The 17,563-nt window shown below is 35.2% G+C and overlaps 1 protein-coding gene across 3 annotated transcripts in view; it reads left to right on the top strand.

Moving 5' to 3' along the window:
• SLC25A13 (solute carrier family 25 member 13) overlaps window positions 1-17,563 on the top strand; it is a 162,250-nt gene that overhangs the window by 39,246 nt on the left and 105,441 nt on the right. For 2 of the 3 annotated variants that reach the window (XM_014051794.2, XM_014051795.2), the window contains exons 2-3: window positions 2,408-2,461; window positions 8,881-9,023. In XM_014051794.2, the coding sequence (XP_013907269.2) occupies window positions 2,408-2,461; window positions 8,881-9,023 (197 nt within the window). Of the gene's footprint in view, window positions 1-2,407; window positions 2,462-8,880; window positions 9,024-17,563 lie in introns of those variants that run through there. The other variant, XM_014051796.2, reaches the window with a different exon arrangement.

Raw genomic sequence — 17,563 nt, 5'->3', positions numbered from 1 at the left:
AATCAGTGTTACCTTCCTGCAGTTGGAAGAGAGGTCACACTGTGCTTTAATAGTTAAGAATTTTTATTAAGAATTGCTTGACAATTTCCCTATTGGGGAACATCAGAGGTGGGATGCTACTGGTTTGCACCCGTTTGGATGAACTAGGAGTGGAAATTGCAACTGGGTCGCCAAAGTCAATATCATGACTTTGCAAAAAATCACCCTACTCGGAACTGCCTATACAGGTAATCCTGGAGTTATGAATGTAATGGAGCCATCCTATACCCATTCATAAGCTGAGGATTCGTGGGAGTGAATCTTGTACTTTGAATGAGATCATTCCCTCCTATTGCCCATGCATTCGCTAATCGAATGCAAGGCTTGTTAAGTGCACATGCAAATCACACGTGATTAAGTGCTTGTTAAGTGCAAATTGCATGCTCACCGAACAGGGAGAAACGCCAGCAGAAACCCACCCCTGTTATACATATATATCTATCAGGTATGGATCTATATGAGCTATCAGTCCTTATGGATGTTTGATGTCTGATATGTGCTGTGGATCAGAAGACAAAAGAGAGATGCATGTTGGAACTGCTATTGTTATTCAAATTTTAAAATAATAATTTGGAGTTGGAACATAATAGACAGGAGTCAGGTGATACTGAAATGCGCTTTGCTAAAACCTTACATAAATTGCATAACAGCATATTTTTTTGATGGAATGCCAAAGTACATCATTGCTGGTCTCCCATCTACTGGCCAAAGTCAATTTTTTAGTTTTTATCCTTAAATTAGCCGGGATATACAATCAAATTCATTCCATTCCAGTTTTGAACAAAATGATTGTTGTCAAGTTAGTTTTGATGGCTCTTCTGGGAACTTATTTTGTTTGCTTTCATTTTGTTTTCGCTCTTTAATGAAAATTTCTTATAAACGTTAAAGGTATGCCAGAGTGAAACTTGATTCCTGACATTTTGGATGATGATGATGATGATGATGATGATGATGATGATGATGATAGTAATAATAATAATAATATCCAAAGATCTGCCTAGATACATGGAAATTTTGAACTTATTAGACCTCAATATCCTGACTTTTCAAAAATTACGCTACATAGAACTGCCTATACAGGTAGTTCTCGAGTTACAAATGTAATGGAGCCTGCCCATTCCATTCGTAACCGGAAGATTCGTGAATCTCGTATCTTGAATGTGATCACTTCCTCCTTTCTCCCACACATTCACTAATTCACTAATTCAATTCACTAATTGAATACAAGGCTTATTAAGTGCACATGAGGTATTTCAGGGTGGGGAAGGCCATCGGGGGCCTACTAATGGAATAGGCCACCTGCCTAAGACCTCCCAAGGCCTCCCTAACACAATGAAATACTTCATGCTCCCCAAATTGCTTTCCCAACCTGCTGTGCCGTGTCACTTACCTTGTGAAGATGTAGCAAGCAGTCTTCTCTCCAGCCTCATGGATCTCTCTGCAGGTCTCTGTAATCTTCCCCCAGCAGGCCAAAATGGAGCCTCTGGGATTTGGCATTTGGAGGCTCTGTTCAGTGCTCAGTGGGCCTCCCCCAGCCTGTTGCCAGCCAAAATGGAGCCTCTGGGGGGTTAGAACTGGTTAGGACTTAAGATGTTAAGTTTTTACCAGCCCTTGATTATGAATCGAATTGAAGTTTAACAACAACAACAACAACAACAACAACAACAACAACAACAATAGTATGTTAAACTTGTATGCCAATGACTCTGGGCAATTTTCAATAATAAAAAAATACTACAAATCAGTAAAACTTAAAATAAAAAAATTAAAAGATAACAAATATGATGAAGTAAGGGATATGCCCATTTTAAAGCAGCAACAGGAAAATGCTTTTTCATCACCATATTTGAGATTATTTATTTATTTTGCTCCCCATTCCAATCTATAAGCCTGGAGTTTTGTGATGATCTTTGTCCAAGTGCTAAACAAGTCTGACTCATCTTAGCTTTTTGCCACCTACTGTAGCTTTCAACATCATGAAGCAAATAGAGTTTCAGCAGAAATAATTCATATTGTAAGGGTCTTGTCAGTTATGTTGCTGTATCTATTGGATATACCCCGGATTTACTATAGTTATCAGGTTATAAAAATGAAATCCGGCAGTATGATTGAGTTTGCTATATGGGCAAAATCTTCCTATTTTGCTACAAACTTAAGATTTATTACATTGTTTTGTGGAATATTTGGAGCAAATTCACTGAATAATTCTTAAGCTCCCATTTATTTTTCACATAAACTACTGCTTAACTTATTTGAGAACATTTATATTTCATTGTGTATTCTTTTGTTTGAATTTATTTTATTTTTATGACATTTTGACATCCCTTGCATAGACCATGCATATTAATACAATTGTATTTACTTGTAGGTGGCTCTAACCAAGAGAGCTGATCCAGCTGAGCTGAAAACAATATTTTTGAAGGTATGTTAGAAGTAAATATTTTATCCTTTAAATCTTGAATTTTTCATTTCTTTTTCTCTTACTTTATTATTCAACTTTTGGAGTGTTCTAATCATTAGTCATTCATTGTATTATTAGTATGCTATACTTATATAGAAGTATATACTTTTATAAAAAAGGAACACCTGTCTCAGAAATCAAGTAAATTATTGAATGATTATTGTATACATACAGAGAAATGTTAGCATTTTGAAATTAAAATGTCCCTTCCACTCAGTGGTGGGTTTCAAATCCCGTTACAACCGGTAAGGTTGGAACAGAGCCAGTGGTGTTCTTATGGATGCACGCAGCACGCACATGTGTTTTAGCACCTCCGCGATGCTCCAGATGGTCTGCAGAGCATCGCACAGGTGCTGAACGTGGATTGCGCCTGAGAGGAAGCGCAGAAGCCTTTAAACACCGGTAAGGAGCTCGGGCGGGCGGTTGGATTCTCCAGAGCACCATACCGGAACAGTATATGGTGCTCTGGGCTGGCCCCAGTAAGCGCGTACCGGGTCGTACCGCCTGCAACCCACCACTGTTTCCACCCTAGTCTGCTCACCCACTTCTGCAAATATAAAGAGTGTTGGTTTTACCTGACATTCTTCTTTTCGATGAATTGATGTGATAATCCAAAGTATGGGGATTAACTCCGCTTCTAAAAGGAAGAAGGCAGAGTCAATACCCATACTTTGGATTCTCAAGTCAATACATTAGTGAATTGATAATTCAATGTTCCTTATCAAGAACAGTGAGGATTCCTTAGAGATTGATCAATAGAATTAAATTTGTAGCTATTTTAATTATGTTTACTCATCTTTCCCAAACCTTTGGATTATGTGCGGCAATGGTTAAAGCTGAAAGCTAATGCATTAATTCTATTTGTTCAGAAAAAGTTTTTTAAAAAAGTAAATCTGATTCACAAATATGATATTTGATATTAGTACCAGTGTTACTATACATAAATGCTAATTTTATTCAGTGCCAGGGTGCAAAAAGTGTACTGCTGTAAGTTGTACTTTGCTTTAAATTGCTATCCTATAGCCTAGGCAATTGAAATGATTTCTAAAAACAATTGACAAAATTGTATAAGAATGTCCCTCTTTGGAAAGGAAATACCATGTCCCAAAGTGAAAAGTTTCTATCTACTTTGCCCTTTTTATCATGCGACATATTGTATATTTTATGAGCAGTTAAATCTTTGAAACCTGCCATGTTATTTCCTATGGTTTTCTCAGTTTCCTTGAAAATAATTCTTATAACATAAAATAATTAAAATCTAAATAATTTGTCATGGTGTTGTCTTTCTTGTTGCAGTTGCATTTTCTTTGATAAAGAAATAAATGCAGTGATAAAAATATGAATAGATTTATCTTGCTAAAGATTAATGCTAATCATTTGGTAATTTAAACATTAATTTCCAGCATTAATTGGAAGTGTTTTGTGAGCAGAAGAAGAATGACCCACTGAATGTTCATTTGTATATGTATATGTGTATGTATATGTATATGTGTATATGTGTGAGAGGCTCTATTTGGCTTGTGTTTTATATGCAAGTAATCTCAAACTTAGATCACATTAGTAGCTATTGATAATCTGGAAAAAAATGCTTATAATCCTGAAAGGCTTACAGAGTTGACAACACAAGGCTAAATTGATCAATGATCTCACTTAAGGTAATATATATTTAATGTACATAAAAAAATAACCCATTCGTCAAAAACCTAACTAGCTCCTGCACTTTCTTGACAAGGGTTTTTAGAAGTGAAAGTGTTGAGAGAGACTGACTGGCCTAGTTTGCTTCATTCTAAGGCAAGAGTAGAACCTATGGCCTCTTGCTTTCTAGTCTATGTTGGATGTCGACACCAGACTGGCTCTTATTTCTTTATTATATTTTTAATTGCTCTTTTCAATTTCAAGGTAATGAAATCATTAAAAACAAAGAATAATTACACAAAACCTTCAAATATGTAACCAAAGTCCTTTAATTAAAAGAACAGCATCAATGCCAGAAATGAAATATAGTTTATAAATTTTTCACTTAATAGTCAATATAATTTGCATTTAATAACAAAATTAAGGAGCTAGTTGCTTAGATATATATTTTCCCCAGGCCTTTACAGGCAAAACAGCCCCTTAAATTGGCTCTAAATCAAATAGGAAATCCATAGTTTTCTGAAGGTTGGGACTTGTCTTAGGTAGACATATTTCTGAACATTTTTCAAGGGATGTATCACATAAATGCTATTATAGTAATTATGAAATGAGATATTAAACCATAGACCTCTGTGGTCAAGTATGCCTTTCCCAACATGATGTACACTCTCACATATACATATACATATAAATACACATATACATATACATACACATATACATATACAAATGAACATTCAGTGGGTCATTCTTCTTCTGCTCACAAAACACTTCCAATTCTACTGAGGGAAATCAAGTGGGGAAATAAAAAATATGTGATAGCATATAGTTTATTCATGACTTTTTTTTTAAAGGAAACCACTATTTATAAATAACTAAGAAAAAATAATTTTATTTCTAAAACATTCTCCCAATAATTTTAGTGGGATATTTCAGAACTTTAATACAACGAATGTTGACAATTAATATTGAAGTTTAATTGATGAGTAGATATATCACATATGTCATAAAAATAGGAAGAAAGGAAAGGAAAGGAAAGGAAAGGAAAGGAAAGGAAGGAAGGAAGGAAGGAAGGAAGGAAGGAAGGAAGGAAGGAAGGAAGGAAGGAAACCAAAATAACAAATATTACAATTACATCTCTTGCATCATTTCATGTCAGTTAAACATAGCAATCATTTTGAAAATTTGTAGTTGCATATTTTTTAATCTGGAATTCTTTAGCTAATACACTTTAAAAAAAATAAAAATAAAAAGGTATTCCACAGTTGTACTTCAAAGGCTTAAATAGGTTTCAACTTCTTAATGCCTGAGTATTTAAAATATGTGATTATCCAGTGTGAATTTTGAAGGAACTTACCAAAAAAGCCATTAGGCATTATTGTGCAATATCATATACTCCGTAGGTATAATTACCAAAGTGGAAGAAAAATACCTGACTACAGAACCACTTTTTTGAATGTCTTTATTCCCAAACTAACAGAACTGATGTTTTTCCCCCCCTTCCCACTTTTGTCATGATAATTTTCCAGAGTAACTCTACTTCTTGTAACTCTCCTACCATAACCTAAGAGATTAGACTTCAGTCAAAATGAACAAGCTGACATTTTCAAGGTCATTTTCTATATGTAGTGTGGGGGTACGTGATTGGATTTCAAATACACAAGAATAAATCACAGTGGGTGGAAGCAGAGGGACACCGAAACCTTGTGCTGCTTTCTGTTATTGAATGTCTTAGCAGGGGGCCTAGCTTGGGAAAAAAATGAAATGTAGAAGTGCAGAATGGCTGACTTATTTGATTTGTTTCTTGATAACTGTCTTGTTAAAAAGTTTTCAAGCCTTAGGTTTAGAAAGATTCTCCTATAAATGACTACGTACATTGGAATCGATTGATCTGTGTGCTGGTTATAAAGTACTGAGTGTTCACTTTCAGTAGACAAGGTGTCACCCAATAAACAAGCGTGTGGGTTTACATTGCTGCAATGTTCTAAGTTAGTTTTAATTGTGTGTGCGATGTTTACAATATATATATTCTTGCAACTTCATTAGATAGATAAATGGTAAATTATAAGTATGAAACGCTAATAATTTCTTTCTAAAATATTACTTAAAACTCAATAAAAAAAGAAAATTTGTCTTAATAATAAAAATGCACTGTTGTTAGATGTTCAGGTTTTGTATTTTTCAGTTTTGTTTTTATCTTTCTCCAACAATTGTCTGAAAAAAATTGCCCGTATGTGACTTACATCAAGACAATTACTGGTATGTCTGTTCTGCCCAATATTGCATGTATTTTAAACCTGTGAGGGAAGCCAGATTGCATGTATGAACAGATGTAAAGACGGTTAGACACAATTCTAGGTTGATGTAATAGGCGATGGACCTTGCAATACAAAATAATATCTGATTCTTTGAATTTTGCTTGGAATTATAGTAGATGCCTAGTTTGTTACTTGATATAGATGTTTTGTGAAGAATTCTGGTAAATATTATCAGGCCTTCTCAAAAAATAAATACTACATGAATTAACAATATGTCTTTTCTGTTCAGAATTTTGTGCTTTCTGTGAAACAGATCTTTTCAAGTTGACATCTAGTAACGAATATGTTTATGTAATTTATTTACAATTGCATTTTAATGTTTTTCCCCACACCAAGAGGTTCATAATATTGCAATATGCTTGTTTAAGTTTAGCATTTTAATGGATTTCCTTACCTTATCAGCCTCTTACTCATTAGACTGTTTGCTGAAGTACATAGCAATGATAAGAAATGGACAACCTGTTCCAAATAACTGAAAAGCATTGTTTTGATCCAGAAAATTGCTTTAAAAAGTACCTAGGCCTAGTACTTTTTAAAAAAAATGTTCCCACTTTTTAATTGAATATATCCTATGTTTCCTTTATGTTTCACAGAAATTTGATTTGTTATGTGGTGGGAACTGGGACATGGTAGCAAAATTGGAGTCCCGAGATTGAAATAGTAACCTTTGCTGTGGTTCCTAGCCAATCTGCTTTCAAGATCTTTCGAATGATTACAAAGCATGCAGAACCAGAACATTAGAATTCTTTGAAAAAAAGTGAAAAATAAATACAATAATTTCAATTTTTAATAAATTCAATAATTTCAAATTTTAAAGAAGCATAAATTGATAACCTAAGTTACATAATTTACCTAAATAAGTTTTCAGTTAACAATGTTAGCAAGTTAAGAAACAGGGCAGTTTATTAACTGGTCAACCATTTGATAAAATATAGTAGGTATTCAACCCTTTGAGAAGAAACTATTGGCATATCATGTAGTACTGAAATGTTTATTTGATAGTGCAGTATATTTTAGGAACCCTTAATATTTGATCCATTGGCCCTTTGTCTTATTTCAATGATGTCCTTAACACAAAGCATAAAAGAGTGCATATTTATACCTACAATCATGCTGTCTTAAAGACACACATACACACACACACACGAATGATTTTTTTTACTTCCTTTGGATTTTTTTTCTTTTTTGAAATCACAATCTGTAAATGGAGGTAGGAGAATAAAATGTCAAATATATTGTGTGTTCCCCTTCACCCTTCCTATATAATATATATGATTTCTTGGGTTTAGGCCAGAATAACATATTGGGGACATTTTTATTACTATTGTTCACTTTGCTTTCTTCCTTTCAGGAATAATTTTAGTCTTCAAAATTCAGCTTTCACTTCTCTTTCTTTACTATTTATACTCTCAAGAATTGGACATATGGAGTAGAAAAAAGAGAGAATCTGAAATATGTTGTCACAGTTATGCAGCACTAATGTTTTACATATGGCTGTTAAGTACACATGCATATGAATGGGCATAAACATGTTTTCTTAAGTGTGAGAGTGAGTTAAAATATTTCACTATTTCACAAATTGCTCTGCTGGCATATGTTGGAGGTATTAAGTAAAAGATTTTTTAGCATGAAGAATTCAGAAAATATATTCACTTCAGACTGCCTTCTAAACCAAGATTTGGACCAGGTTTTATCCAACTTTTCTTTTAAATCCTATCCATCATGACCAGCATTGAATGGTTGAGATTTCTGGCAAATGATATTTATCTATTTGGTGGAAAACAGAGTGAAACTGGTTTGAATGATCAGAAATAATTCATTAACCAGTGCATTCTTTCTCCAGCTTCTTTTCTGCAAAAAAAAAGCTTTCTTAGTTCTAATCTGTGGTCTCAGCAGAATATGATTAATATTTGTCTTCCAGATATGATTGATACATTATCTTATTAGGAATTAAGAGTGTTAATGACCTGGATTTTTAGTTTTGATTGATTTTTGTAATTAACTTCATATTGAATATGTGAATTATGAATTCACTTTCAATGTAGTAGTACAGAGAGGACTACTGTATGTAGTTATAGCATAATATTACACTTTGTAGTAATAAGAGAAAAATTTTGTTATTCTGATTTTATTTCAAATTACAGATTTTTCAAATTACAGATTTTTATTCCAATTTGAAAAACACGTGTCTACCACATGTCAATTTGGCTGTCATTACTAATTATAATTAGCACTAAGTAAGAAAAAAGGGTATTTTTATCTGTGTATATCTGGCCGAGCTGTCTGGTTTCTTTTTTAGTTTAATATACTGTGATCTGCCTGTAATTATGTAATAATTATATGAGATTATACCTCATATAATCAGATAAGATATATTCTTACCTAATAATTTAAGAGTAACATTTTCTCCTTCTTCTATTTTAACAGTATGCAAGTGTTGAAAAAAATGGTGAATTTTATATGTCTCCCAATGATTTTGTCACACGATTCCTGAAGATAATAGGAGATGGGGTGCCCAATCCCAATACAGTCCAACTGCTGGGAGGTGTAGTAGATCAGACTAAAGATGGGTATGTATGCCATTATTTATCTAAATTATTATTTGATACTAGTATTCATTTACACGTACAATATATGAAAAAAAATGCGCCATCATGAGGCATTGCCTTTAGGAAAGATTGATTTTTCACAGAATAATGTACACAAAAAAAGAGAACAGGCCTTAAAATGGTTTGCAGATCTAAACAATCTTCAGGTTGCGTTTAATTTCTAGTGCTTGCATAAATGTAGCCAAATTGTTTTCGTGGAAACTATATAGAAACAATTTGCCGAATGTTCCCTATGTAATGTTGTTAGCTTCTCCTTACCACCTACTGCTTTGGTGTTCTGCTGGTCTTCTATACAAATTAAGTCGTATCCTGTTTGGCTTTTTTTCACATCTGTCAAGGGTAGAGACTACCAACTGCTATAGCTTTGTACATAAAACACTGTGGCAAATATATTATAGAATAAAGAAATGCAGTATGTTGTGCAGTAATTTTGGTCTGTGACCTTAATAAAGACCTGACTAACAAAATAGTTTAACTTAAAGTGCCACAATCAGAAATGAAACTTTGCCAATGATCGTGCTTAATAAATTGACACATATGCCTACTAAGAGGAAAAATAAAAGTAACTTTTCAGCCTTTTATATTCCTAATTAATAAATGACAGGAAAAATATGACGAAAGTACAGAACAGTGCTGTCACAATTTCATGTGTGCAGAATCATCTGATAATTCATGGTTAATTCAGTATTTTATAGGGCAAGAATGTATTTGCCTGACTGTTTCTGTGCTAACTGAAGCTTTGGTAAGTTGGCTTCCAGGGTGGTAGTTAGGAGACTTTGGAAAGTTGTTTTTACCTCCCATTGATAAGCTGTAAAGAAATGTTTCCTTACAATTGCATTCATAGAAATCCAACTGTTTTCTTCTAAGAATTTTTTTAACTATAATTAAATTCTGCCCAATAAAATATACAATTTCTGCCAATCATTGCTGAGATTCCAGCAAGTATTTCAAAATGCTACATGCTTTTATTTTTAGGAAGTGTAAACAATTCAAAATAATGTTTTGAAATGCAGGCTTTTCCCATTATTATTGATTTATCTCTTAATTTACCATTTTTCAGAACAGTTGCTTATATAGTACTGAAATATTAAATAATAAGCATAGCTTAGCCTGTTTCCCATTATGCTATTAAGATTACACAGTGATTGTAGCTTGAACCATTCTAGCTTTTGATTTTTTTTAACGTAACGATGAGAATAATTAGAAGCAATCCTAGACATGCAGAATAATGGGTACATGTATGCATATATAGGAAAGTAATAGAATAATTTTCAGATATGAATGGCTTGTTTTTGTTGCTGCTGTTGTACATTATATATGTTAACAGCAGTTGAGCAATTAAGACACCATTAAGATACGTAGTTATATAGAAGTAAGCTCACTGTAGTTAGTGGGACTTACTGATGGGTTGACATGTAGAAGATTGTGTTGTAAATGTACTTTCACTTTTAAATGTGATTGAGGATGAGACAGATATAAGAGTGACAGGCTTTGAATAATTTGCCAAATGTACTTACCTGCTTGAGATTTCACCTGGTGTTTTCAATTTTACACATAACAAACTGGCACTGAGAAATTCCATTATATCTCATAGTATGGTATGATATGCTATCCTGCTATTTCAAATTTCTGTGTACTTGTGCATCTGATAGCTTTTTTCGGGTGCCAAAGTTAGGAGTAACGATTTATAAATTCACTTTCCTTGTAATATAGCCACTATATATCTTTTCTATACATTTATATTAATCTTCCTTAACTAATTTCTTTCCAAACGCACTGAGATCACAACTCCTACAATAGCCATACTGTCCATTGTTGTATTGTTATAAAATAGTCATACCATGCTACAATGAGTTGACATTTAGAGTGTCAACTCATTCACAAGATATCAGAATGGGAAAGGCTGATATAAATCAGATTGAAAATGTTTAATTGTCTCTATTTTTCCTGAAGAAGTCTGAAGAAGAACTTTAATAAATTAACAATTTCAGTAGATTTGAAAATGTAAAATTTACATAATATAATGACTCACACAATATAAGTTGTAAGTTAGAAATGGTCCTTGCATTCTGTATTTTCTATGAGTCATTACATTATGTAAATTCTCAAGGTTATCTGAGAATAGATCATTACTAGTATTACTAGGAATAGTACTACCAATAGTATTTAAATGAGAATTTAAATAGTTGAAAAATTGATGTATAAGAACTTAGTTTCTTCACCAAGCTAGGTTTTCTTCAGCTTCATATACCTGTGATCATCTGTCCCTATTCTTAGGAGAATGCTAGTATTTCTATATCTAAGCACAGTAGTTCTGTAACATGTTTTCTATTGGTAAAACTGAGTAAGATTTTGCCTGTCAGAGCTAGTGCTATCAAAACAGTGCAGCCATAGGAAAATTTGCCAAGGTTGGAGACCCCTGCTTTATACCATCTTTTGCAGTAGAATCATCTCTCTTTACTTTTGGCACGAAAACCTATAAACTTTTCTCTTGTTAGTGGTCCTCCCATATATCCTGGGATCTAGATGTCTCATGATTTGAAATTTCTGTTCTAAAACTGGGAAAAAGAGAAATATTATTTTCCAGTTTTTTAAAACTCGCTTTTTGGGGGGGGGTTCCTTTCCACTTCAGATATGTAACTAAATGATGCTCTAAAATATAACAGAATTTTCTCAGTAGTTATAGTGGAAAGGGTAGGGATTGTTATAAACTGAAATTTAGTGTGTTCACATGGACAACAAACCTTCGGAATGGATAACAATAACTATTTCATCTACATTAGGTAATTTGTCTGTCTACAAAAGAAAAATTCGGATTCAACTTAGTTCCAAATGGTTGTAGTAGTTAGCTTTTCTTTCTATTTAATTTGTCTTTGCAATTTTAGTATCTTTTGACTAAAAGATTCCCCCCCCCTTTTTTTTTTTTGCTAAGAGAAATATTACCAATAAAGCATCTGACTTTCAGGGAACTTTATGCTTAGTTTATAATTTGCCAATTTTTTTTAAAGCTTTGAATCATTAAAATACAGGTCATTAGAATTTTCTCAGTCAGGCTGTTAAGTTAGGTAAGCTGTAGCTTATGTCGACAAAATTATTCTTAAGTAGTATATTGAGGTTCATGTTAATATCTGCTGTTTAATGAAACCTAATGATATTCAATGAAGGTTGTGCTAAGCCACAGAGAAAGCTTGTTACCTAGGCAACTGCCCTTATGCAGTATAGAGCTCAAAACATATGGCTGTGTAACATGCATTATTTCAGCATCTTTAACCATTAGAAACTACATGTGTAATTGACTGTGAAAAATTACTACTCAGTTACTGTATTGTGTGGTCATAATAGAAGTAAATGAGTACGTCATTGTTGCTGGAGTAGATCTGTTGGGAATCACTTGCAGGCCAGTCTATTTAAGGAGCAAAAGTACAATAAGAAGAAAATAGCTGGTTTAATTAACATGTAAAAATTGGGTTAATTTGAATTCAGCTGGCACACAGATATTCATGTTTCTCCTGTAGTGGTCTGGATAGAATATTACTGATTTGGACTTTCTGTGTTTTTCTATAAAAATTGCTAATCATTTTATTTGAAAGATAGTACCATATAAGTTAATAAATTTTGATCTATACCACAGCAATTTATGTGAAACAAAAGTGTGTCAAGAAATGAAATATTGTGTGTAGTGTTCTTCGAAAACATGCTTTCTTGGGATATGGTATTTGTGAATTAAACTCTATTTCAACAGAACTCTTCTGTCAGTTGATGAAATAAGTTCTAGTTTACAAGAAGCCATATTATAAATCACAATAACTGAGCATTAGCATGATAAAGGAAGGTGTTATAAGATTAAGAAAAGAGTTCTAAAATGATAGCTCAGAATTCCCTGAGGTGATTGTAAGCAATCTGGAGGTCCAGATTTTTTTTTTAAAAAAAACCCTGTGCAAGCAGTTTGTAAAGCAGCACTATAAAAACTAAGTCAGTTCCTAATTGGCCTGTGTAAGATACAAATGTTATGCAAGAAACCCAGAATATAAAGATTAAAATGATTGAACATGGTCTTGTCTGCCTTCCCATGAAATCACAATTTTTATTTGTGAAATGGAGTCACAGAAACACTCCCTTTTCATTTTAGGGATTATAATATTGCAAAGTTGAGAACTAGCAGATTAAGGCCTAGGACAAGACTGGAAGGATTACACAAGAAGTCCATTTTCGGCTACAGAAACTCATTTGGTAACTGTCAGCCTAACTTCACAGGGATCTTTTGAGGATTAAATGAAGGGATGTAAATTGCCCAGGGTTCCTGAAGAAAGGAAGGCTATTTGTTTAGTGAAATAAATAGTTCATCCTGGTCTTCTGGAAACTCTTGAATAATGAGTGATTTGAGGGCTATGTTAAATGATAAGAAGCCCACTTTGATTATTTTTATGATGTTACAATGACTTCATCTTAGTCCCTACTATGACATTCTATTTAACTTTTTATGTTCCTTGTAATTATTGCAAACCTTTGTAGGATATACAGATATGACAAATAATTTTTTTAATATTTGTATTTGAAAACACTAATGGAAACATGATAAAATACATGTTGCCATGGGGAGTATATGTTTATTAGTCAATTCTAACCAGTTTTTATTAATTTTATGTATTTCAAAGTTGGATAAAAGAGGATGTAATGGCACATCAGTTAAAGACACTAAGCTTGTTAGTTGGGAAGCTTGACAACCCGGGTTCAAGACTTGAACGCCATACAATGGGGTGCCCTGGATCCTGCCCACCTAGAAGTTCTAAAGCATGCAAGTGTGAGCAAATTAATAGGTACTACTTTGGTGGAAGGTAACAGCATTCTGTGTGCCTTTGGTGTATACCCATGCCAACCACGTGATCATGGAAAATGTCTTCGGACAACTTTGGCTCCCTCAGCCAAGAAATGGAGATGACCACATGACAGAACAGGGAAATCTTTACCTAATGTTGGATAGTTACAGATAGTCCTCGACTTACTACCACAATTGAGTCCAAAATTTCTGTTTCTAAGCGAGGAAGTTGTTAAGCGGTTTTTGAACCATTTTATAACCTTTCTTGCTACAGTTATTAAGAGAATCATTGCAGTTTTTTTTTACTTAGTAAAATAGTTGTAAAGTAAATATGGCTTCCCCATTGACTTTGCTTGTCAGAAGATAACAAACACTGATTACATTACCCTGGGGACACCACAACCATCATAAATATGAGTCGTTGCCAAGTACCTGAATTTTGTTCACATGATGCTTTCAATATGAAAAACTTTTTCAGTGCTGTTGTAGCTTTCTAAATGAAAGATTGTAAGTCAAATACCTGTACTTCCCTATACACTGATCTTGGAAGCTGTCTCATTGTAATGGAAATGTGGAAAGGTTGGCCAAAACAAGTGAACTTAATAATTTACTATTGATGATAAATTATATTATCAACTAATAAATTTTATATTATAAAATAATGAACATTTACAAACTATTGATTATCTTAAATAAATACTAAATTGAATCTTCATACTTTACTATGCAATACCATGTTGCCCTGAAAATATGACACATCCTGAAAATAAGTCCATGCCAGATTTTTGGAGTGGGAAAAAATACAAGCCCTCCAAAATAAGCCCATTGGACAAATTCCCTACTCCAGCCAGGCAGAGTGCCACTCACTGACCCAGCGGTATCCCAAAGACACCAAGCCACAGGAGCTTGGGGGGAACAGGTGCTTGCATGGCTTGGTGCCTTTGGGATACTGCTGAGTCGGTGAGTGGCGCTCTGCCTGACTGGAGGGGGGGATTGTCCAATGGACTTATTTTGTGGGGCTTGTATTTTTGCCCACCCCAAAAATCTGGCATGGACTTATTTTCAGGCCTGTCATATTGGGGTTGCGCGAACGTCTGTTCCACCCCCCACTCACATACTTCCCAGCCTCACCATGACCTGGCCACCTCTCTCTGCAGGGCCAGAGCTGCCACTGTCATCACAGCACTGAAGATAGCTTCTTCTGTGGTTTCCAAACCCTGGAAGTCTTCCAGCAATGGCCGCTCTGGGAATGCACTTCCCACTCTATAGTTGTGGCCCAGCTGCTGGAATACTCTCTGTCCCGGCTCTCGGAAGACTCAGGAGCAGACCTCCGAGTTTTGGAAGCCACAGAAAAAGCCATCCTCAGTGCTGAGGTGGCGGCAGCAGACCTGGCCCTGCAGAGAGAGCTAGCCCAGGTCATGTTAAGGCTAGGTGGAGCACGAGCAGAGGGAAGAACAGGTGCTCCCACAACCCCCTCTCTGGCAGAGTGCCACTCACTGATCCAGTGATATCCCAAAGGCATGAGCACCTGTCCTCCCCTGGCTCCCACGGCTTGATGCCTTTGGGATACTGCTTGGTTGGTGAGTGGCACTCTGGCCGGTTGGAGAGGGGCGTAGCTCTCTTGCGAACAGGTTTCTGAAGAGCCTGGTCCGGGGATAGGAGGACCTGGGCACAGCCTCAGGGGAGAATGGCTATGTTGTGCTGTCGCAGCAGTGCAACACAGCAGCCATGAGCTTACCACGCTTGCTGCCTACTGCCCCCCCAAAAAACAATAAGCCCCCCTAATAAGACCAAGGCCATATTTTGGGGCCTCAAAAGAAAATAAGACCCTGTCTTATTTTAGGGGAAACTTTAGGGGGAAACACGGTAGTAATATAAGTAGCCCAACTTTTCACACATTTCATACAAAATGCTTTTAATAAAGTATAAGTGTGTGTGTGTGTGTGTGTGTGTGTGTATTTTGTGTCTTTGAGTCAGTTTTCACTTCTAGAGGCTATCTGGATATACTCCTACAGTTTTCTTGCCAAGATTTTGGAAGTGGTTTTGCATTACCTATTTCCAAGGATTAAGAGAGAATAGCCCAAGGTCACTTATCTATCACAGAGCTAGAATTCACAGACTCCTGGTTTCTAGATGGATGTGGCTCTTGTGATTACTCTGCAAGTTTTCTAACAGCCGAACATAATTTCAAGATTTACTGCCCTGTATGTCTAAAATATACAATCAACTGTTTTGATAAACAGTTTATAGAAATCTGAGTGGCATATGTTGGATAAACTTTGTGTTAGGAATATAATCTAATGGTTGGGTTGGCAATATATAAATCATGTAACAATTCTGTACCTGTTTCTTTAAATCATACTATAAATGTGATTGGTTGCTGTTTCCTCAATCGGCCATAAGATGGAGCCAGTCACTGTTAGATGCTGATCTCATCTGATCTGATATGAGTGTTTTGGAAGATGGCTGTTAGAGGTGCTGTTAGAAGTGATCGGCGTGATCTATTGTAAGTTTTGCAACTGCTAGCAACTGCAACTGCTAACAAACTGTTTGTATGATTATGGACTAAGTTATTTGGATTATCCCTTAATTGAAAGACATTGATGACTGACTGTCTTAACTGGGTATGACTTGGACTGTTTGATGGACTCTGATAACTCTATTTCCACGAAAGTAAAAGCCTATTTAAACTGCAGTGTCTCTGTATGCTGGTTTGTGTGTTCTCCAACAACACTCTCACAACTCTTCTCTGAAAGCACTCACTCTCCCAACGGGGAGCTTACCTAATACTGGTTATGGGCCAGGTTATACCAGATGTAGGTAAAGGAGAGTTGGTGTTGATACACAATACCGTATACAGACAGCTGTTTCGTTAGTGATTGTTACTATCCTGGAGAAGATGGCGAGCGACCCATCAACAAGCCTATCGATGATAACCTGGTTGGATGGAACAAACTATGTTTCCTGGTCTATAAAGTGCAGCCTACTCCTGTGTAGTGAAGGTTTATGGGATGCGGAACAGAATCCACTGGATGTAACTGTTTGGAATCCAGATAACAATGATGATGCCAAGAAGATAGCAGAATTTCAGCGAAGCAATGAACGGGTGTTGTGTATAATTGGTCTAACACTGAATGACCAACAGTTAGAACATATTCGTGGAGAAAATTCTGCTGCAAGCTCTTGGAAGAGTCAAAAAGAAGGATGGAAAGGGAACAACTGCGAGAGAAACCACTACAACATGAGGGCTCACCTTCTACTGCCTATACTGTTCGAAAATGTTTTTCTTGTGGGGCTAAGGGACATATAGCTAGATTCTGTAAAAAGGCAATACAACAGAATGCCGGAAGAGCTATAAAAAATGCTAATGTCAACTTAGCTAAGTCTACTTTGGCTATGTCTAGCAATGCACTTGTAAACCATGATTTGTGGGTTGTTGATAGTGGAGCATCACAGTGCATTGCTGGGGATAGAACAAGGTTTGTAAAAATGATCACTAGCAAGGAACAAGTATTCTTGGCAAATGGATGGAAGGTGAAGGTGTCTGGTGAAAGTAATGCATATTGTTCATTCCTAAATGAGCAGTTACCAATATTATTTGTACCTAACCTGAAATTCAACTTACTATCAGTTAGGGCTCTGGTTAACCTTGGCTATGTGGTAACCTTTAGGGGAGATATCTGTA

Source organism: Thamnophis sirtalis, unplaced genomic scaffold, assembly GCF_051295495.1.
Source record: "Thamnophis sirtalis isolate CommonGarterSnake01/CBP01778 unplaced genomic scaffold, rThaSir2_p1.2 scaffold_4, whole genome shotgun sequence".
NCBI lineage: Eukaryota > Metazoa > Chordata > Lepidosauria > Squamata > Natricidae > Thamnophis > Thamnophis sirtalis.
The sequence above is the reverse complement of the archived record's forward strand: the minus strand, read 5'-3'. Positions and strand labels throughout refer to the sequence as shown.